At 45.1% G+C, this 23009-nt stretch overlaps 1 protein-coding gene across 3 annotated transcripts in view; it reads right to left on the bottom strand.

Annotated features, from left to right (window-relative positions):
* ttll7 (tubulin tyrosine ligase-like family, member 7) overlaps window positions 1–23009 on the bottom strand; it is a 90109-nt gene that overhangs the window by 33880 nt on the left and 33220 nt on the right. For all 3 annotated transcript variants that reach the window (XM_005923399.3, XM_005923401.3, XM_005923400.3), the window contains exons 9-12: window positions 16803–16961; window positions 6654–6748; window positions 4303–4450; window positions 3082–3155 (exon numbers count right to left, since the gene is read on the bottom strand). In XM_005923399.3, coding sequence (XP_005923461.1) covers window positions 3082–3155; window positions 4303–4450; window positions 6654–6748; window positions 16803–16961 — 476 coding nt within the window. The remainder of the gene's footprint in view (window positions 1–3081; window positions 3156–4302; window positions 4451–6653; window positions 6749–16802; window positions 16962–23009) is intronic.

Genomic DNA, 23009 nt, shown 5'->3' with positions numbered 1-23009 from the left:
TGGAAGAATGAGAAAAAGGGTGGTTCAGGTTAAGGAAAAGAGGGATATGGGGTGGAAAGAGAAGCCGTGAAATATTTAGGAAGTCAGTGGGGGTAAAAAAAAAAGTGGAAAAGGGGTAAAGAGATTTAGAGAGACAAAGAAAATAAAAAAAGAACAGGGATAGAAAGAAAGATAAAGATGAGGCACAATAATTGGTGGGAGAGACAGAAAGGTCAAGGTGCAGCAAGTGCAGAGAAAGACAAACAAAAGGTGAGAGTGAAGGAGGAGGAAGGAGGCAGCAAAGAGCAAACACAGACAGAAGAATATTAATGAGACCTTAAGTGAAGAAACTGCATGAACATCAGTCAATCTTTTCACTCGGTGCATTAATACAACAGCTTTCTACACGCTGTACACCGACGTGTGCACGAGCGTCGCTGTGTTTGCAGTCTTTGCTAATGCACCCATTCACACATTCACATTTGTGCCCTTAAGACTAAAATAACAGTGCTCGGTGTTTATCCAAGGCCTGAGGGGATTAGAACAATGCCTGGTTACCCTCATAATACATCTGCAAACTCCCAATGTCATCGCTTTAGCCATTAAGTCAAAACAAGGTTATTGTTTTAATCAAGATAAGAACTGGCCTTAGTTATTGCAAAAGCATGAATGTAGTCTGGCGTCTGCACAGACGATATTAAGTGCTAAACTCCCCTCAAGTTGGTTAGAAAAACACTCACAAGCACAGACCTGTGATTAAAAGAGAAAACTATAGAGATGAATGAAGTCACAGCAAGGACACAGCAGTGGAAAATGTTCTACCATGGCACAATGACAGGCCGGATCTTTTTAAATATTGATTAATAGGCTTTGAGCTACTCACAGATACACGTGTATGTGTAGCAGATTTCTGTGTAATGCCACATAAAGCTGAACTATTTAATTGGACCAAAGCCGTTACCCAGTATTATGCAAACAACTACATTGATTGTGAGACCTGAGATAAAGCTGCCATTTGAATCCCATCCCTTGAATTCACTATATGTGAGACTTCTCAGTTTCTAGGGTGCATGTAATGGTTCTTTTCATTCCCAAGACACATTTTTATAACGGTCACATAAACGAAAATGGATTCATAACATATGAAAAGAGCCAGAACGTTTCAATCCTGAAGAGCGTCATGAATCACTCGACTGAGAAGCTTAAGGTGAGGCACTTTAATAGTGGGTGTTAACTGCTCAGTCTTTTTGGCAGCGTCTATCTCTGAGCAAATGGACGTTTTAGGTGGGGGTGACCTCTCACTATTGTTTAACTAAAACGTTTGCTGGGCCTTACTTTCAGTCCTCAACTGGAGTTAAAGAAAAACTAACATCTGAAACTCTACTGAATAAAAACATTTGATTTGGTCAACAGGTCTTTAAAGTTTGCTGTCCCCAGACATTTAAAGGGGCCCGTTCACTCTGGGAGTGTGAACCACATCCCAGAGTGTGCAAAAGATACAAACAGCAGGCAGACAGGGCTTCATCCACTCGCATTAAGTCGACAGTGCAAAAAAAACCTGTCTAAAAACGAGCATTTAGAGTAGTCTGATGTCTGAGGGTCTGCTCACGGGGATTACTGTGGAGTCATGTGAAAAAAGCAAGTGAAAACCTAAATGCACCCCATGATTCAATAGCTCATAGAACCACTTTAGCAGCAATAAGTTGAAGTAATTGTTTTCTGTATGACTTTATCACTCTCTCACATCACTGTGGAGGAATTTTGGCCCACTCTTCTTTATGATGTTGCTTCAGCTGATTGAGGGTCTGCTCAGCATTTCAATCGGGTTGTCTGCTGTGGATTTGGTGGGATCGCTGTTGCATTGCCCAGTTTAGGCCGAGGGACGGGCCAGCTATCACCACTTTGGTTTTGTCTGTGTAAAGGAAGTTGGTCTACAAGTCTTTTGTCTCCGAAACTTTCTTTTTCACATTAATTTACATATGCTGACCTGTTATTTCTATTCTTTATTTTAATATGAGCATTCTCAACTGTAAGCGTACCTCTTTGTGCTATGCACACATATATATATTACATGTATATATAAAACACAAGCTGTACCCTTTAAAGAATCCTAAATGAAGAGCAAATACCTGCTGGGTTTCCCTCGGATCACGGTCATTGTCTGTACCTGATACAGTTTCATCTAATAGCACAATGTAAGTCAGTTCATTACCCAAACTCATCTAATGAGAAGCACTGTGTTAATCAGACTTCAGCGTTGTGCAGGGACACTATTTGAATGCTAAGAGGTCTTTACCAGGGTGCTCCAGACAGACGCCAGCCTGCCTGATTGACTGTCTGACTGCCTGTCGAAAAATAGGAAGGAGGTGACAGCACTTCACGCAGGCCTGGATCAGCATTCAAAATTCACCAGCCATTCACTCAAGTGATGAGTCAAGAAGTCACTTAGAGTTGGGAAGACAGCAAGAAGGGTGTGTGTTGTGTGTGTGAGCCAGTTGTGACTGTTTGTCTTTGTTTTTGTGTGTAAGTGGGTGAATGAGGAACATACTGGGAGAGAAAAGCGAGGCGGGGGGGTATGTGTTGGATTAAGGCAGGAAGAGACACAGAGGGAGGAAAGAGCATTAACAATTTATAAGGGACAAGCAGCAAATCTGAACTTTGTGTTGCTGAGTCATGCTGTAAGGTGAATCTGCTCCATCTGTGAGCTGACTATTAAAAATTGACATGCTTAATGTCTTCCAGTGTCCCTGCTGGATTTCGGGGGGAGATAAAAGTGTGGGGAAAAGCCGGCTGCCATTTGTCAAGAAAGGTGTACACTAAAGTAACTTTGTTGTGCACACTGTGCATAGAAGGATAACAACTTGATCCTTGTTCCTACACATCACTGGACAGCTTTCATTCTCGTCATTCGTTCAGTCAGTTCTTCTCTCCAAACAATAGATTCGCTTTTGGTTGTTCTTTCTGCAACAGCTTTATTTGTTTTCCTGAGAGCCTGGCACTCTCGAGATGACCCCCATAAATGTAAGAGCACTGGCACAAGTACAGTGGGTGGTGTTCCTGGAGGGAGAGGCTCTTCGCCCCAGTTGTCTGCCTCTTTCCTACCTGTAGTTCCCCAGATGTTGCTTTTCATGCTCCTCCCTTGAAATCTGCTTGCGAACCTGTGCCAGCCGCTCTTTCTAAACGTAAGAGAAGAGCAAAGAGACAAATGACAACTTCTTCCAGATGAAAGTCAGTGCCAACAAAACAATATATTCTATTAGAGGCAAAGACAGAACGAATTCCTGCAAGAAAGAAAAGAGCACAAAGAGTCTCACTCATCAATGACTCATAATTTAGTCCATTTACTCTTTTATTAGTATGTTACAAAGGTGTAATTGTGGAGCTCAGTTGGCCAATTTGGCATAAAGACGAAAGGAGGGGACCACTTTCCTACCAGCACTGCAATCTCATTTAGCTCTAAGCAGCGTGTGCCTTTCATAGAGCCAAACCTGGTCTCACACTTCAGCCATAACAGCACTCGAAAACGAAGCGATGCCCTTTTTCTAAAAGGTGCCTTTCCGCCATCTTTCCTCATTCCCACTGATTAGTGCCATGGCTAATCAAAAGGCTAATCAAAGAGGGTGGGAGGTGTTAAAGTACTAGTAGCTGCCACTTTTCCCCATATACATGAGCAAAGCTCCCCCGACTTCATTTCAAAGAGAAAATAATTAAACGGTATGCTTGTGTCAGAAACTTTTGAGTCTTCTGACACAAAGTAAGAAGTAACTGAAACTGAGTTTCTGCTTTTCGACTTGTGTTTCAAGTGCATAATACAGCAGGGTGCTGAGACATATAATTTATATGTCAAATATATTGATGTGCCAGCTGATCGGTGTGTTAAGTAAATGTCTGTAATGACACGTCACAGATCTCTGATGTGAGCCTGTCTGAAGCCAAACCACCTTTTTGTGCACATTTTCGTGTGGCCTGCAAAGCTTAAAAGTATCTCATGACTTACGACCGCCGCTCGAGACTGTGCAGTCATTGTTCTAATCCCCAGGCCGGTTTTGAATGTCCGGGTGGGGAAATGAATGAGTAGCGCTCTCAACTCCCTCGACCACAGTTAAGGAGCACCGCCTTGTACAGGTGCTTAGCATCGCAGATGCTGCCCTGCAGTTTGATACCAGCCAGCGCTTTAGACAACTGTGGTTGTACCTGCGGTGGGACAGTGTGTGTGAAGAAGGAGTGGATATAAAGCCCAGTATTTGTGAATTTAAAAAAAAGTTTTAAATGAATGGATTTCTGTTCCCCTCCTGCTTTCTCTTTCGTTCTGCTCGTCCTCACCAGCTCTTCTCTTCGTCGCTCCAGCGTGTGACGTTGTTTCTCCCAGTCCGAGGAAGCGGCCGAGAGTTTCTTCATGGATCCGTGTCCGTACAGCCGTCTCTGAGCCTCTGCCTTCTGCTGGGCTAGGTTGCGTTTCTTATCACTCGCCCTGGATCAACAAAAAGCAAGACAACTAACATCGCACATACACGGAAAGGGTTCAGATTTAAGACGTAACTAAGAGCAAAAACATTCTGATCGCACCTTTTAATGTTTGCTGTCACCAAAGCTCTCTTTGTTTAGTTTTGCTTTGCATGTAATGGTTATTTGTAACACTAGACAGTACTGGGAAAAACACACACACACACACATAATCAACGGAAAAGGGTTTTTAAAAGTGTCATAATAAAGCCTGACAGCTTGTGGGCCTCCTCCCTAGCTGACCTGAATATCTGCCTTATCACATCATTGTGCTGGTTTAAAAAAAAGACAGACAAAAAGCCCCCACAAAACACTCAACAATACAAAAACAGAGATGAAGCTGAGACACAAACAACTCTGGGATGAACAGGACCAGACAGCTAATTCTGAACAAGTGGGCCACTGCGGTCTAGAGAAAGGGCAATTCATTTTAGTCAATCGCTGGTCCTTTAAATTGGATATTGAGTGCTTTTGGGGGACTGAGGTTTATCAATGTCCATGCCCGACCGGGTCTGAATTGATCCCATTTGATACAGTTGATGTGGTGAGCAGAATCAAGAGCCAAGCCTACCTCTACACAGCACCAGCTCCTCCCTTTGGGGGAAGCAAAGTCATTACTATACAAGGAAAAAGTGAGCGAAGCCCCCCCCACACTCACTGTAGCGTGAACATAAGCGCTATGTCCAGTGGAAAGAGCTTCCCCGTGCCTTTCAAGCCCTCCTACGACTTATTTGTCATAAAATAACCAAATCTCCCTTTTTAATCTGTGGCAGCACATTAAACATCAGCCATGTAACAAATCACTTTGAGAAGAGATTTGTTTGGCCCACATGAATCCATTCAGGAGGATGGAGCCGGTCTTTATGTGAGCCCGGTGCACCTCACTTGGCCAAATTAGATGTATACGATGTTGCATGTAATTGATCCAGTGTGTGTGTGTGTGTGTGTGTGTGCACTTTGTTTGTATATATGTGTGTGACTAGCAGAGCTGAGACTATATTTAGAGCAGTAAGAGGAGGACAAGCACACAGAAAAAAAGAGGGAATAAAGAGCAGAGGTCTGGTGTACAATGATCAATCAGGACAGACTCTCCGTAGCCAGGGGACACAAAAGCATGCCAGCAAACACAAACACGTGCACACAAACACGCACCCTACCTATACGGCAAATACATTCCAAAATAAAAACAGTGCGCATTTAAAAAAATGAAATACACCCACAAACCAAAACAAAGAGCAGCAGAGGAAGCGTATGTAGATATACAGACCACAGATCAGCGCACAGGTTACAAAAAAGACACATTCAGAAACTCACAAACACCCAGCATCTCTGATTGAAGGGTTCACAAAGCACACAGTGGATGGTATTGCATGGCTTTGTACCTTGGCCATTATCCGTCTTTTTATCCACCACAGAAAGACCAACACACAAATTTAGAAAGACAGCAATTTATTTGTCCAAAGCTTCAACTTCCTGCTGCGTCCACGCTAATGTCACTACTGTCTCATCAGTCTGAAACCAAAACAAGATAATGGCCGGATTGTACTGTGCGTCAAAATAATTTTTACGTTTGCTCGGCTGTCAAATTAAAAGATAAATAAATAAATAAAAGAAACCTAAGCACCGATTGGAATTCTGAGCATTTAAAGCCCTTTAAAGGAAGGCTTGATACAAACTTCGAGTGCGTCTGCGCACAAAACTTCACCAACTAAACAGAGCAATTGTGAAGTTTGTTGATAAAACATGTAGTGGTCTTATAGGCTTCAGATCGAGCGTGCCAGCAGCAAGGACTCAAATCTTTCCATGTTAAATTCTTTGTTTTCCTGTTATTTCTTTTTGAATGCATAGCTAAGGCTACACATTTATGTGTTTACGTGCATCCATGCCAGACACCTCTACTGATTTCCAGCAAAACTAAGAGGATAAGGCAGCAGGTGACCGGCTGGCTGAGAGGAACACATTTTTTTAATTCAATGTAAAGGCTCCACATTTTTACAGCAGCAGCATAGTTACCTTCCATATTTATATTCAGCTACTTATTTTTGTGAAAGCCACAGGGAGCCACTAGAGACGGGCAAAAGAGCCGCGGGCAGGATTTGCAAACCGTAGATGCAGTTTGTTGCATCTATTTGCATGGGTGTGTATGTGTAAGACAGGGTGGAAAACAATACCTGATGTTGAGGAGTTTGAGGGCATTGAGCAGCACACCTTTCTTCACATCGTAATCAATCTTCTGATCTGTCCCAAAGCTCGGAGCTCGATTGATCTGTCAGGTAAGAGAGAACAGACACATTCAAAGGATGCTCAGTATTTTTTTCTCTTCTTGTTCTGCTTCATATCACTTTTTTCTCCTTTCTTATCAGTCCAACAGACAGGCTACGCAATTACAGGAGTGAGTTTAGAGCATCTTTGGAGAAAGGAAAAAAAAGATCTATTCCGACAAGGAGAGAAGTAGTGAGAAAGAGATGAAAGTTGAGGGTTTTTTCTCTCTTTGACGGACACTTTGCAACTCTTAGCCTTTGCCTGGGCATAAATCCACTCTGGCTCTGACGAGTGTATGCCCGTGCATTTAGAAGAGCATATTTGCGTCAGAGTGAATGCATACAAACAGATTGTGTGGGTTAATCGCTCACCCCATAACTGACCCTGGTTCCTGACTCTGTATCCTAAGATTGCTCGCAACAGCCCGACGCCTCGACGCGCACGTCTTTGCGAGCATCAGAGAACTGCCGTCGCTCAGCTCAGTGCCATCACGGACAATCAAGAGCGCTCAGAGAGATTCCGCTCAGCAAGAAACAGAAAGAGCCACCTCGGATTCGAGGTACAAAAGCAGGTATCATCTGGGGAGAAATTCAAGAGCAATGTACCATTCTTAACGGAACAATTTCCAGCACCAGTGCAAGGTATTCAAATATCAGTTATTATACCTGACACAACAAATCAATTCTTTTTACTCTTTGTTATGTTCCCACAGTGAGAAAGAGATTATGTGAGACAACAAAGGCTGCAAAAAATGGAAGAGAAGTGCAGAGGGAGGGTGAATGAACTGGCAACCGTGAGAGGAATGGTGTCTTTCTATGAGCTGACTTCAAATGACAATGCAACAGATGCCCAACGAAAGGCTGGCCGAGTTTGATACGGCTTGATTTTGGAGATAAGTCGGCTCTTTTATTAACAATGTCCAAAAGTCTTAGACCGCCCATTTTCTTTTTAATGTCTGGGTGATGTGGTCGTATGGGATAAGGGTTTATTTGTTGAGCAGCGAAGGGAATTTTGTCACTTTGTTGCTATAAATCAGTTCAACAAAATCAGAGGTTATGAACAGCAACAGTTAACATCACCTTAATAGACAATGTCCTCCTACTAATATATTTTCCGGGGGTTTTTTTCTCAATTCATTGACAATGTTTATGTACCCTGAAGTCAAAATGATCTGCTTTTATGAATGAAAATCACAGCCAACTGTCTGGGCGTCTAGCTGGAAATTCAACCTCTCCCAGTAGCCTTACTCTGCAGTCAACGTGAGTACTTGTATCACAAACACTATTCCTCTAGTTCCCGTCTTCCTTTGGAAAAAAGCCGTTGGATACAGTTGAACACATCAAAGCAGGACAACAGCCAATCACAAATCGGGATTTCAGTAACAGAGCAAAACTGAGCTAATCACAGGTTTTAGTGTCTATTACAGATCCCGTTCTATCCACCAATCAGGAATGTGGGGTAAAGGACGGTAAAAGAGATGGATGGAAAAAAAGGCTGGCGTGCAGCATCAAGCTATTTGGAACCATAAGGTTTTCCCGAGCACCAAAATTTGAAAGCCCCTTTGGAGACGGCATGCAAAGCCTCTCAAGGGTTGTGGGGGTAGCTCTCTGTAACTCCATCCCTCCTTCTCTCTCCTACATCTGAACTACCCATTACTAATCCTGACATAAAGGTGCTCAGTGCTGTGTGGCAGATTCGGGAACAGTGATGTAAGATAATATTTACACCACTGCTAGACTCCCAGGAACTGCGAGAGCCAGAGCGTGTGTGCGTAACCCGCCCAAAAAAGGCCGTAACTGCTGAAAGACTGCGCATTAGGATCACGAGGCAGCTATAGAAAATAAAATAAAGGAGAAAAAATGTAAATCTGCACCTTCCAGCGATCAGCAGCTACACCCAAACTGACCTAAGAAACGTGACTGTTGTGATACCAGGAAGCTTTTTATTCTTGCTATTTCCTCAGAAACTCGATACTGAGCTGTGGCTGTCTGTAAATATGCATATAACCTTCCCTGGGCTGTCACTGCCTGAGTCCCTTTAACTAGTTTAGGCAATAACTCCATAAATATCACAGGTGAGCTACAAAAGCCTCACAAATATGAAGTGTGTTTGTACGGACGTGCCCTTGTAAGCGTGCGTGTGTTTTTTATTATTTTGTATACAGCAGCCATTTATCAGTACGGGTGTGATGAATGTGTTCTAGCGCCATGAGGAAAACAGGAACAGAGAGACCCTATGCAACTCTTTCGCTCAAAAGAATGAAGTGTACAATCCTCTCTGTGCCGAGGAGGACGGCGCTCCACTTCATCCTGCAGTTATCTTATCAAAGAAAGCGAAACATTGCTAAAGAAAAAATAAATAAAAAAAGAAGGTCTGTGTTCATTTAGAGCGCTCGTGACAGCCACAGTGAAAACAGTATGGCTTTAGAGCGCCGTAGCCCATAGGTAAGAGCCAGACTGGCAGTGATCCTGGTGACGCTCGTCTCGTTACTTGTCTTCGTTTCTTAGTTTGATTCGTGGTGTCAAGCTGTCACAGGCGAGGCTGGCATCGCAGCGCTCGCTGGCTTTCTTTGCTCTCCCTCAGCTGTTTTGTCTCTCACCTTCTTCTTGCAGCCAGCTGCACTCCTCTCCTCCCTAGTTTCTATTTCCACTCTTTCTGTCTCTCACCGTGTTTTTCTGACTGGTCACCACTGACCCTGCGCTCCCCTCCCGTCCCCGCTCCCTCCCCGTGCTAGCCCTCATTCTCCGGTCGTTACCTCTCTTCATTTTTCTCTCGCTCTCTGTGTTTCTGTGTTCTCTGTTTCCTCCCTGGCAAAAGGAAGTTGAACCAGTCTGGTCCTAATGAACCCCTGCAGGCTCCCAAAACCCCCCACTCTGATTTCCTTAAGTGACTCTGGCAGGGTCTTAAAGGAGCCCTCGGTTGCTCCAAGATGCATTCAATAAAAACGTCAGATGAAAAGATTAGAAACTCCTTTTTACTCATTCTTTGATTCGGTTCAGCTTCAGCGACGCATCGCTGTAGCCAAAATATCACTTGGTCAAAAAGCATATCGGTCTTTAATTCTTTCACAGGACCCTTTATCCCCATCTGATTACTGAATTAAACGTATAGAGATGAAAGGGTTATAACAAAAACAAAGATGGGAAATGTAAAGCTTTTATTTTCAGCACCTTAAATCGTGGGATTGAGATGGCTCAAGAAAAAAGAGAAAACCGTAACCTGCCATCGTTCATGAAGACCACTGTGAAATACAGGCTGTTGCCGGGGAGCCTCGTGAGACTTTTTTTTTAAAACCATCCATTTGGTTTGAATTTTCGGTGAACAGCAAGTCCCTCTACTGATCTTTATTTTGAGCACTAAAGTACAAACAAAACAGGGAGAAATGCAACCGGTAAATTTTACATGGCTTATTTAATTTGATAATGCCTGGTGATTTCCAAGTGGAAAATTCCATTCAGCCACTGGTTTGAACATGGATCTGTTGATGTTTGATCTGTTGAAGCATCTCATTCAAGTAAATTTAATTCACTTTTATTGATATAGCATCAAATCATAACAGAAGTCATCTCAGGGCACTTGATACATAATGAAGTTACAGCATTATAACATTAGAATTGAGATCTAAGTGTGTTGCCCAAGGATAGCCAGTAAGCAAATATGAGCCAAACAGCACAATAAATGCCTAACAACGAGATCACTATAAACCGGGTCATAGGTCGTTCTGCACAACTACAGGGAATAAGTCTCCACTCGTATTATGATAAGACGCTAACCGATGCTCTGTCTGTTGTTATCACTTCAATTATGAATAAAACCATTAACCTGGCGATGACGATGCGTCTCGCTCGCTGCTAAAAATGCAGCGGACGTTAAACAGTTTGTACCTGTGGCTTCTGCAGCTTCGCCGCACAGACCCTAATAATATAGCAACGGCACCGGATCAACAACAATCAGCTGCTTTATTTCCACAACAAATTGCCACCCCACATCGACATTTATTCTGCGTCTGGAATGCTCTCTAAAACAAGTACAAGGGCTGCTCGTGATTAATCGGTTCAGAAAAACGACCCCCTCTTATTATTCCTGGCAGAGTGTAAACAACCACTGCTTTGACAAGCCTCCCATTTTGCCCCGCACGCTCAAGGGTATCGGCACAGTTCAACCGCTGTCAGAATGGAGTGTTTGTTGCTGCACAATGGTGGAATGAGAGAGGGAGGCATAAAGGGAGAGGGGGAAACCGAGCATGAGTAGTAGAGCGACAGCAAGACAGACAGCCAGCCACCCTGTTAAGTCGCTCTCTTGTTTCAGCCGTCTTATCAATCACCGTTTTGTTCTTTTTGTGGCATTTTACGTGGTCCACTCGGATGCAGGGACACTCTAGCGGAGTCTGGTAAAGGTCCTGGAAGTGAGTGGGACACTATTTAGCTTTGCTGACCTCCATTGCTTTTTGAAGACATGGAAAAGATGCAAGGGATACAATCCAAGGTAGTTAAATGCGGTTTAAGTGGATCTAGTAAGTCACCTATACACAAAATTCAAAATGCCAAAGAGTCTTCAAACAAAAACAAATCATCAGTCACAATCTGAAGTCCAGAGCTGACTGTCACAAACATGAAGGGAAAACATGTCTTCCCTTCAAAGATGCCACAGAGCCAGCTGTAGCTGCTGCAGTTCCCTATGTCACTCATAAACGTGCATCTTCCTTCTCAATCACACGTGCGCACACAAACACACTGACACTGCCGTACACGCCTGATGATAAATGACTAAGAGTTGGTGTATGTTTTCAACTGCCCCACATACAAAGCCCGTGCGCGCCTAATTTGATACTTATTCCATGAAATAGTCATGTTGGGGGAAAATGGATGTGGATAGAGACAGACAGTCCCATACATCATTCTAATTATTCTTTAATAAACCTCTTTTAAGCCGGGGAGTGGCTCGCAGGTCACTACTGCCACCTAGGGTTTACAAGTGGAAGGACAACCCCTCAGAGCGTAAGGACGATATCCATGTACATTTAAACAAGAATGAATCCCACTAAGTGCCAAAGATTAATCAAAGACAAAAGGAGAATGAAAGGTGGAAGAGGGCAAAAGAGACTCGGAAAGATAATTGAGAATATCAGACTGTATGTATTCTCCTCTATCATTTACCCTAGCAAATTCAATCATGAAGGGATGAAAATTATTTGGAGAGCACAGGTAGCAAGTAAATTCCTCTTTAATCACTCTGAATACACAATAATGTTCGAGTCGGCTGTAGCAGGTGTTAGGAAACACTTCTGAAATTTCCTCAGGAAATATGTGAAAGGCAGGCTAACCTCTAAATCCATCCTCTAAGAGTAGCCGGAAAACATCTCTACTCTTTACACTTTTATGAAAGGCTATAAGAACATTACATTTTTACCTCATTCTCCACAGATTAAATAGAATTTCTACTGGAAATCTGAACAAGTGTGAGCCACTATTTATTCCAACCAAGGCATTAGCAGTATTTCCTCAGATCCAACTCATTTGGTGTCTGTATGTGGTTGGAAAATAGGAAAGCGTGAAAACTATCGATGTGTTTGTCTCTGTGCATCTGTTTACAGTTGCCAATGCAGATTACTAACCACAAACACTCCAAAGAAAAAGGAAGTCTGGATTACGTTGGCTCTGATGGGCTGGAAGGACAAACCAAAACTCATCTTGAAACAATCCGAGACACAAAGCACACAAAGAGGGGAAAGTTGCAGGAAGGGGTGAGGGGAAGGGTGAAAAATCGCCACCCATGGGGAAGCAGCTCAGCTGCAGACTGTTGGTCTGTTTTTGTAATGGCCAGTCACACATACAAACACACAAACAGCCTGTGACAAGCAAGCCCGTGCCACAGTTTGCCTAACCACGCCCGCCTCATTAGCTGCCAATCATTTTGCACGGCGGTCCTAAAAAGGGGGACAGGACACGAAGAAAGAGCACATGAGACGGATGAGGGGATGGTAGTGAAATTGTTGCCGTCAATAATCAAGCTGCCTTTGTGCAACGCTATCTTAACATGACACATAAAACGCAGTGAAAGTCGCCCAGCTTCTTCCTTCTCTCTTCCTGAATAGGCCCGTGTGTGTTTCAGAAGAGTAAAACCTGCCAACCTCACTGAATAAAAGCAAGACTATGGGCTGGAGTCGGTAAGCAGATGAGGGTAGCGTACCACACACTACAGAGGGCTATTCCCAGAGGGGCAAAGACCATTCATCCAGACACACACGCACAGACACACACGCGGACAGGGAGCAGAAGATTTACACAAAATCGCAGACACATCCTCGGCTGTATCTCTCATGATGTGTTTAACGTCCAGCCGAACACAGTACAGTACCAAACACTGCAAACATTCACACAGTGCAAATCAAATTTAGACACGCTAACTTACATTCACTTCTGCACACACACACACAGACACACCGTCACATGCTGACTGTAGCCCTAACAAGCAGGCCGACCAGCCTCTAAGCTGCCTGGAGCCCGGCACTAGAGAGACAGCTTCGCAGGGACCGGGGAGGTTTCTAATTATTCATGCTCACTACAAGCACTTGTTTCTTCTTATTTAGAGTTGACCAGCTGGAGCTTTTTTATGCTGCATGTGGGGAAACAGCTTAAAAAAATGAAGTGAGCCAGAGCCTGTAATGAGGCTGGGCCTCAGTTCACTGGTCCTTGTGCTGGGGGTCCGCGGGTACCCATCAGGACCTCGTGAGAACGCTAAATTGCGCTCTTTGTCAGATTCTGTTTCAGGGGTGGAAAATTTAAGGCAATAGTTTTGTGTGTGTGCGTATACGTCTTGTCCTCTCCCATTTTTATATTTTTCTCTGTAAATTTGAAACTATTTGTCATGCCAGCTTACAGGCCACGGGCCCTAAAGAGGCTGCAGGGTCGAGGGGTGCGGGGCCGTAATATTGTCCCGCTGCTGCATTTCCCCAACAAGTAAATGCACTCCTTACACCTGACGCTGGATTTTTTGAAGCTTGCTGGTCCCTTTGGCCTGTATAGTGCCATCTGATAACACCACTACATGCTAACAGAATTCATGAGCTTGTGCCACGAGGCAATTACTGAGCTAAACAGAACACGTGCAGCGATTTTTACTTTTCTCCTGGTTTGCTTCGTTTTTTTGTTTGTTTTCTGGGTTTTTTGCTTTTAAAAGAGAAAGAAAACACTCAATGAACCGCTAAGAGCAAAAGCCTTGGCCTTGACGATAGAAACTACAGTCTAGGCAGAGAGGCGTGTTTGAATGCGTGCTTGGATACGCAAGTGAGTGTGTGTGCGCACTTGAGTGTGCGCCTGCATGAAGCAAAGATCACGGCTCAATGAAACGCCTTTCCTATACGAAACACAGATGCTGTCTGGGCTGGTTTAATGAAAGTGAATATCTCAGGTTACGCCATTTGAGCAAGTGCGTGTATGTGTGTGTCTTTGTGCGTGTGTGTGCCTATGTAGTGCTGATGTTTTGAATGTCAATAGGAGGTAAAACCTGTGTTGAAAACTCTGCTGAATTAAGACAAGGATCGCACAAAAGCCTGTCTCTCTCCCTCGCTCTCGTTTTTAGCTTCCCGTCTCCCCTTTCTCGTTTTGCTTTGAGCACAATGCGCCTTCTTTGATGGCTGGCCGTGGTTTGAGACTCATCACCCCCTTGCCTTTTCTCTACTCACCGGTGTGACAAGCTACTTAGCAGGTGTCTGCAGGTCTGTGGAGTGTCCCTCTTTATTCCTCTGTGTTTGTTATCAGTATATTTCCAATGATATCTCTGTGCTTGTGTCCACTTACAAAGAGATAGTGTACTGTATCACAGAGGGTTTCTCCTTTTTTTGCAGTTGCAACAAAGAGGCAAATGCATCCTCTAACACAGGAGTTTGGAGCCTTATTTTGAATATCACGCTGCCCCACTGAAAAAAACCCTCGTGTCTCCTTTCTGAAGGTATAATTGGAGGATGTGAAACACAACCTTTTTCTTCTTCCCTCTCCATCCTCCTACACGCTCTCAAAAACAGCTGACAAAAACACAAACGCAAAGAACAGGGATAATATGATCTGACAGTTTCTTGTATATGATACCATCTAGCTTTCACGTATCCAACTGGCTTTTGAGTCTACGCAGGTTGAACATTCATTTCCTGGTTGTGAGTTTGCATGTCCGACAACCAACTCTGACATTTAAAAGAGCAAGAGAGGACAGTGTCGGAACAGCAGTCTGGGTGAAGCCCCAACGAAGCATGGCACGTGTAATTCACAGTGACACCAACAAGGAAACCTGAGTGGTGGGCGTCCACAAATCCAGAACAAACCCGTAAGACCTAGATTGTGGTTCAATTTAATTTCTACTGTTTCGACTCGAGGGCAGGAAGAAAACAGAAAGTTAAAACAAATGGTGAAATGGGCTGAAATAGATTCAGTTTACTACAAAATGTTGCAAAGCGATCTGCTGAAAAATTAAATTTAGACCTGAGGGCTTGCCATAGGGTACCGTTTGTGGAAACCAGCCTATGGGCCCGCCTGCTTGTTGCGTCCCTGCTGAATAGCAACGAACGTCGACGGGCTAAAAAGTGGTAATAAAGTTATTTTCAATCTTGACAGTGTACGCAGTGAGGATTTGAGAGGGGGTCTCTTTGCTAGCAACTATCCCCTGACTAATCAGTTGAATTTGGGAAATAAATTATTGTTGCTGTAAATGTTGCGTGAAAGAGAAGCAGGGTTGTGTGTTTGTGTGTGTGCGTGTGTGCGTGGGATGTTAATTGATGAGACTTATAGAGAGCTGCTAGTAGCACAGGGGGGATCATTACTGCTGGAGTGGAACAACTGCATTCACGGCTGTTTGCTATGTCTCATACACACACACACACACACACACACACACACACACACACACACACACACACACGTCACGGTGCACCAGCAGTCAAAAGGAACACCATCCTCTTGCTCTCTCTTGTACATCCTTTTGTCTTATACTACAACTGCTCAGCTACACAAGAAATGTCACGTAGGGTAATACTAGCACCCTAATTCCAAGATGACAGAAAATGCCAGCACCTGAAAATACCAACCAACTATCAAATGTCACTTTGTTTCTCCAAAATCTCAGAAAAAAACCTAAAAATGTTATTTTGGGTTGGCATGATGGGAGGAAGAAACCCCAAACAATTATCCCCAAGGCATTTCCCCATCCTCGAGTCAATTTGTGGGATGGGGGTGGAGGTGCAGCCACTTTGGGTTAAAGGATTTAGGTCACACTTTAACTCACTTGCTGACATCAGAGCAGTGAGATAGAAATCCTGGAGTGGAATCTGAATTTGACTCAATCTCCTGCGTGCCTGACACTCGAGAGACTGACACTTGAAGAATTACTAGTCAACCTGCTATTCTGGCCTATATTTTAAAGCCTGCAGGGGGGTATGGGGTGGGGTGTCTTTATCGTGTCTTATAGGCTGCTGTATATTCATGCATTTCTGTATGCATCTATGGGTGTGCATGAATGCCTGCATGCGTGTAATCAAGCGTGCATAGCTGCGATTGTGTGAGTTCCTTTCATTTTACGAGAGTCTCTCCGTGTGTTCGGAGGCGCGTAAACACGTACTGCAGACCGTGCGGGTGTTTGTGTGTGGGGACCAGAGCGTGTGGGCACAAATCAGTGTGTGTTTATGCTTTCTGTCAGTGTGCGGTAACGTCTCCCTGTCTCCTGCTTATACCACATTACATCAGTCTGGAGCCGCTGTCACTTCAGTAGCAGCGCAGACAGGTGAGACTTTACAGAAACGTTAGAAATCACAGAAGACAGAATACAAGTGTACCTTCACTCTTTGTTGAAAGTGTTTTTAAAATAGCACACACAAATAGTAGCTTAGCATGACATACTAACAGTATACAGAAAAATAGTAATAGTAGTCTAGAAATTAAATATCTCAAATTATCTAGTGAAATTACGCCTCCAAAATATATTCTAGCTTTTGAGAGAAACACACTTCTCCAATTTAACCAGCTTTACACACATGCATGCTGTACATATACTGTAGATAAACAGAATTATACCTCCAATAGCCAGGGTTTGAGTTTGCGGTCCAGAATAATGTCAAAGCCCAGGACCTCGAAGCAGACGCTGTCACTCCCCGGTGGCTGGCCAGGGCGACACATGCGGTAGGCGTGCAGCACGTGGGGCTCAGCTACTATTAATGTCTTCACCACCAGCTCCTGGCAAGACAGACACACAAAGCCAGAGAGAATCAGCCAGCTGCATTTACAAAGAGAACTCAATTGTACTTTTTTCTTTAGTAGGTTTCGTTTATCCTAAGAAGCCATAGGCTGTGGGCTTCATAGCTGCTGATTAAAAGGTCTCCTTAATCAGGAAATGGTGAAATTAAAACTCTTTGCTTTAATTTCATTTTAAAACTGCAGATAAGGGATTGTACCTTTGTATTTAGGACAAAACTGACAACGAAGCAATGGTGACGGACACACTAGAACTGCAACCCACAGACATGCTCCACAGAGGCGCGAATGAAATGTTTATTTAATCCTGAACTCGAATGCGTTATAAAGACAGTCTGTCGGTTTAAAAGCTAAAGCCTTTTGAATTGCTCTCACACAGAGACTTTCACCAAAGTTGGTGGTGGTCCATCTCCGTTGCTTGTGGTGCCCAACCTGTGCGCATGTTTGTGCTTGCACCTATCTGTGCTGGCTGCTACCAGCCTGCTTACTCCCAGCGTGCAACTGGGGTAAACATGCTCAGTCTGACACACACACACACACACAAACACGTTGCACATAGCTTACCCTCACCAGTCAAGCCCCACACAGTGCTGCTGGCCTGCAGTTTGCCCAGTCCAGACTGACTGCTGGGTGCAGGAGAGGTGTATGGTGGTCTGGCCCTGGCCTGATAAGGCTGCACCCCCCTCTCCCTTTTCTATCTGTCTGTCGCTCACACACCTCCAACCATATGACAATCCATCCACCCGTCTGACCCCACAGGCTGCCCAGCACAAACACCTGGTCCCACTACCACTGTTTATGCCCAGAGTCCCCAGCAGTGGCTGGTGTATGCACACGCGTGTGTGTCCTTTGTCCCTGCCCACATCACCTCCCTCCTTATCCTGAGCCCCCAGCACTGGCCACTGCCTCGCACCTTATGTGTGTGGATGCGTGCCTGTATCTTGCTAGCTTTGAGCTAGAATGGTTTAGCCTGCTCCTTTTTAAATCATTTTATTCATTTTTGTTTTTGTAATCTTTATTTATCCAAATACCAAATGAATACACAAGTTTTTTTTTTTAATGTTTCGATCTGTGGCTTCTTTTGTTAAATTTACGTAACAGTATCACTGGATTAAACGAGGCACATTAAAAATAAAAAACCAAAAGGAAATATTCTAAAATGCAATAAAGGAAAATACTGAGTATATGAAGAATAAATACTGCATTACTCTGTCAGTGATGTATTATTCTGTCAAGGAAACTAATGCATAAAAACATGAGAATTTTTACATATGAACAAACGTATCTTTAGATGTTGGAAAAAGTCTAAAATGAAGTTTCAGATTTTTTCGTTTTTATTTATTTATTTTCGCCTCAGTGTGTGTGTGTAAATATAAAAATATAAAATCCATAACTAGCTCATTTGTAGTCAGACGCTGTTTTCAAAATGACCCCTGTGGTGGACCACCAGGTGGCTCCACTCACACCCGGTGTGAGGGGAAGTGAGGGGGTTGGGCTTTTGGCGCCTTGAGCGTTGAGTTGTGTGAAGCCGAGATTAAAGTTGAAGTAAAATATTGAGATCTCTTGTGTCATCCTTTCATACCTCCACATTGGTGACCCCTGGGGCGAACATGCTAAGGTCCGAAGAGGAAGTCAGCTCCTGCCTGGAAGCGTCGGCGGCTGCCGGACTGCCACCACGGCCTACAGCTGCTTTTGCTGCTAGCTTGCGACTATAGAGCGCCTGGGCATTGTGCAGCGTTCGTTATCCCATTTCCCACATCCAGGATTTTTCCGCCCCAAAACTTGATTCTGTTCATCTGGAACGTAGCGTTTTCAGTGGGAGAAACGTTTCGTCGCTCATCCGGGTGACTTCTGAAGAAGTACGTGAAAAGGAAAAGATCACCTCTGAATCGAGGAGGGGGGCTGAGGGTACATCGTTCACCGTGTTACAATGCTGTGAGTGCAGCCATTCTCAAACTCTCTGTGAATGGTACTCATGGACATTGATCAGTGGGCTTTGATTAGTGGTTGTTGATCAGTGGTCACAATTTGCATATTAATGATCAAGAAACTGACCTCACAGCCCATTAATCATGCGACGTTTCCATCAGCCGCCCACGCTCGGTGGTTCCCGTTTCATGGTGTTGTTGCGTTTTTGAATCGGCGCGTGCTCTATCACACCCGGGGGTCCGGGCCTCAGCTCCAAGTTTGTTTGGGCAGGCCTTCGCAAATCTGTGTAGGAATGGGCAGTGGCGTGCATTTCATGCCAGCGCGCAAAGGTCCATAGACACACTAAGGCACCCCTTGCGCCATTCCTCATCCCTGGCAAACGTTTTGATCATGGGCATTTTGATCTGATGGGTCCCCTACCACAAGGTTACAAGCTACTGTACCACCTGGTGGCCAGAGGCAGTCCCCCTGTCATCCAGGACCGCGACGGTGGTGGCCAGGGCATTTTTGTCAACTTGGGTTTCGCGTTTCCCGAGCTGACATTACCTCAGAGGCCCCAGTTTGTTTCGGAGCTTTGGGCTGCCATGGCTGATGATCCACTGCACCACTGCGTACAACCCGCAAGCTAACAGGATGTGTGAGCGGTTCCACAGGTTGCTTAAGGCTGCGCTCCATGCTTCTCTAACAGGTGGCAACTGGGTAATAAACTCTCTTTTCCAAAGATGATGATTTCAGATAGATTTATTTTTTTATTACTTTGTTGTTTCAGCAACATTAAATTTAAAAACTGTACTTTTGAGTTAAAATATATATTTATAATTTTAATAAATGACAAATTAAAAAGGCATGAACATTTTTTTTTGTATGAAATATCGACGGACACCAAAGTATCGAACCGAACCGTGAATTTTGTGTATCGTTGCACCCCTAGTATATATTGTATATATATATATATATGTGTTGTATATATATATATATATATAACACCCAGCACGCCCCTGCGGGCGGTTTATCCTTCAAGCTCGGGTCCTCTACCAGAGGCCTGGGAGCTTGAGGGTCCTCGCAGTATCTTAGCTGTTCCCAGGACTGCGCTCTTCTGGACAGAGATCTCCGATGTTATTCCCGGGATCTGCTGGAGCCACTCGCCTAGCTTGGGAGTCACCGCACCTAGTGCTCCGATTACCACGGGGACCACCGTTACCTTCACCCTCCACATCCTCTCGAGCTCTTCTCTGAGCCCTTGGTATTTCTCCAGCTTCTCGTGTTCCTTCTTCCTGATATTGCTGTCATTCGGAACCGCTACATCGATCACTACGGCCGTCTTCTTCTGTTTGTCTACCACCACTATGTCCGGTTGGTTAGCCACCACCATTTTGTCCGTCTGTATCTGGAAGTCCCACAGGATCTTAGCTTCGGTCATTCTCCACCACCCTTGGGGGCATCTCCCATTTTGACCTCGGGACTTCCAGGTTATACTCGGCACAGATGTTCCTGTACACTATGCCGGCCACTTGGTTATGGCGTTCCATGTATGCCTTGCCTGCTAGCATCTTGCACCCTGCTGTTATGTGCTGGATTGTCTCTGGGGCATCTTTACACAGCCTGCACCTGGGGTCTTGCCTGGTGTGATAGACCCCAGCCTCTATGGATCTTGTGCTCAGAGCTTGTTCTTGTGCTGCCATGATTAGTGCCTCTGTGCTGTCTTTCAGTCCAGCTTTGTCCAGCCACTGGTAGGATTTCTGGATATCAGCCACCTCCTCTATCTGCCGGTGGTACATACCGTGCAGGGGCCTGTCCTTCCATGATGGTTCCTCGTCTCCCTCCTCTTTCTTGGGTTTCTGCTGCCTGAGGTATTCACTGAGCACTCGGTCAGTTGGGGCCATCTTCCCAATGTATTCTTGGATGTTCGTTGTCTCATCCTGGACTGTGGTGCTGACACTCACCAGTCCCCGGCCCCCTTCCTTCCGCTTAGCGTACAGCCTCAGGGTGCTGGACTTGGGGTGAAACCCTCCATGCATGGTAAGGAGCTTTCTTGTCTTTATGTCAGTGGCTTCTATCTCCTCCTTTGGCCAGCCTATTACCCCAGCAGGGTACCTGATCACGGGCAGGGCGTACGTGTTGATGGCCCGGATCTTGTTCTTACCATTCAGCTGACTCCTCAGGACTTGCCTGACCCTCTGCAGGTACTTGGTGGTTGCAGCTTTTCTAGCGGCCTCTTCATGGTTCCCATTGCCTGCGGGATCCCCAGGTACTTGTAACTGTCCTCTATGTCTGCAATGTTGCCTTCTGGTAGTTCAATCCCCTCAGTTCTGACTACCTTCCCTCTCTTTGTTACCATCCGACTACACTTCTCCAGTCCGAACGACATTCCAATGTCATTGCTGTATAGCCTGGTAGTGTGGATCAGTGAATCGATGTCTCGTTCACTCTTGGCATACAGCTTGATGTCATCCATGTACAGGAGGTGGCTGACAACTGCTCCGTTCCGTAGTCGGTATCCGTAGCCAGTCTTGTTAATGATCTCACTGAGGGGGTTCAGGCCTATGCAGAACAGCAGTGGGGACAGAGCATCTCCTTGGTAGATCCCGCACTTGATGGTGACTTGTGCTATGGGCTTGGAGTTGGCCTCTAGTGTTGTACGCCACATCCCCATTGAGTTCCTGATGAAGGCTCTTAGGGTCCCATTGATCTTGTACAATTCTAGGCATTCCAGTATCCAGCTGTGGGGCATTGAGTCATAGGCCTTCTTGTAATCAATCCAGGCAGTGCACAGGTTGGTCAGTCTGGTCTTGCAGTCTCGGCTGACTGTTCTGTCTACCAGTAGCTGGTGTTTTGCGCCTCTGGTATTCTTGCCAATTCCTTTCTGTGTCCCACTCATGTATTGACCCATGTGCCTGTTCATCTTAGCCGATATGATGCCTGACAGGAGCTTCCATGTAGTACTGAGGCAGGTTATTGGTCGGTAGTTGGAGGGGACCGGTCCCTTCTTGGGGTCCTTGGGGATCAGGACCGTCCGACCTTCGGTTAGCCATTCCGGGTGTCTCTCGTTAACTAGCAGCTGGTTCATTTGTGCTGCCAGACGCTCGTGGAGTGCAGTCAGCTTCTTTAGCCAGTAGGCGTGAACCATGTCGGGCCCTGGTGCTGTCCAACTCTTCATACTGGAGACCCTTTCTTGGATATCTGCCACTGTGATGGTTACTGGACCCTGTTCAGGGAGGTCGCTGTGGTCTGCCCTCAGATCCACTAGCCACTGAGCATTGCCGTTATGGGTTGCGTCCTTCTCCCATATGCTCTTCCAGTATTGCTCCGTCTCCAGCCTTGGTGGTGCTGTTCTCTTATTGTTCCCTTGCCACTGAGAGTACACCTTTGCTGGTTCTGTGGAGAACAGCTGGTTTATTCTCCTGCCTTCTATCTCTCTGGTGTACCTCCTCAAGCGGCTGGCCAAGGCTGTGAGTCTTTGCTTGGCAGTTTCCAAGGCCTCAGGTATGGACAGCTTGCTGTATTTCTTATGCACCTTCTTTGTCGCACCTTTCTGCAACTCCGTTAGTTGGCTAACCTCCCTCCGTGCTACTTTGATCTTGCCCTCTAGCCTCCTTCTCCATGGAGGGTACTGCCCCTTGTGGCTGTTCAACTTGTAGCCAAGCATCTCACTGATCACTGCTGCCGTATTGTAGATCAGCTTGTTAGTGTCGGTAATCGTGGTTGTAGGTATTTCCGTAGTGCTGCATTAACATCATCTAGCAGACCTTCTGAGGGTACTTCACGTAATCTTGGTAACCGGCTACGGGGGATCCAGGTTTCAAGCTTGGCCATGATCCTATTTTTCAGGTCAGTTCCTCTCGCACTCAACGATCCTTCTCCTATCGCACTTGGGGCTATGTACCCAATCTCGGGTGGGGGTGATGATATCTCCCCCCTGACCTGGCGTCCTGACTCCTCCTTGCCGATAGCATTTGTGTTGTACCTCGTCAATCTCTAGCTGTGAGAGCAGTCCCTTCTTTCGAATGTTGGAACACTGAGCTACTAGTTGTTTCGCCGTCATTGTGGATGTTGGGTATCGAAGAATCCATAGGTCCGTCATCCTATTCATGTAGCCCCTTC

The sequence above is a fragment of the Haplochromis burtoni genome, unplaced genomic scaffold, assembly GCF_018398535.1.
Source record: "Haplochromis burtoni strain Fernald_Lab_line unplaced genomic scaffold, NCSU_Asbu1 Contig_5, whole genome shotgun sequence".
Taxonomy (NCBI): domain Eukaryota; kingdom Metazoa; phylum Chordata; class Actinopteri; order Cichliformes; family Cichlidae; genus Haplochromis; species Haplochromis burtoni.
Note: the sequence above shows the minus strand (reverse complement) of the source record. Positions and strands in the feature narration are given on the sequence as shown.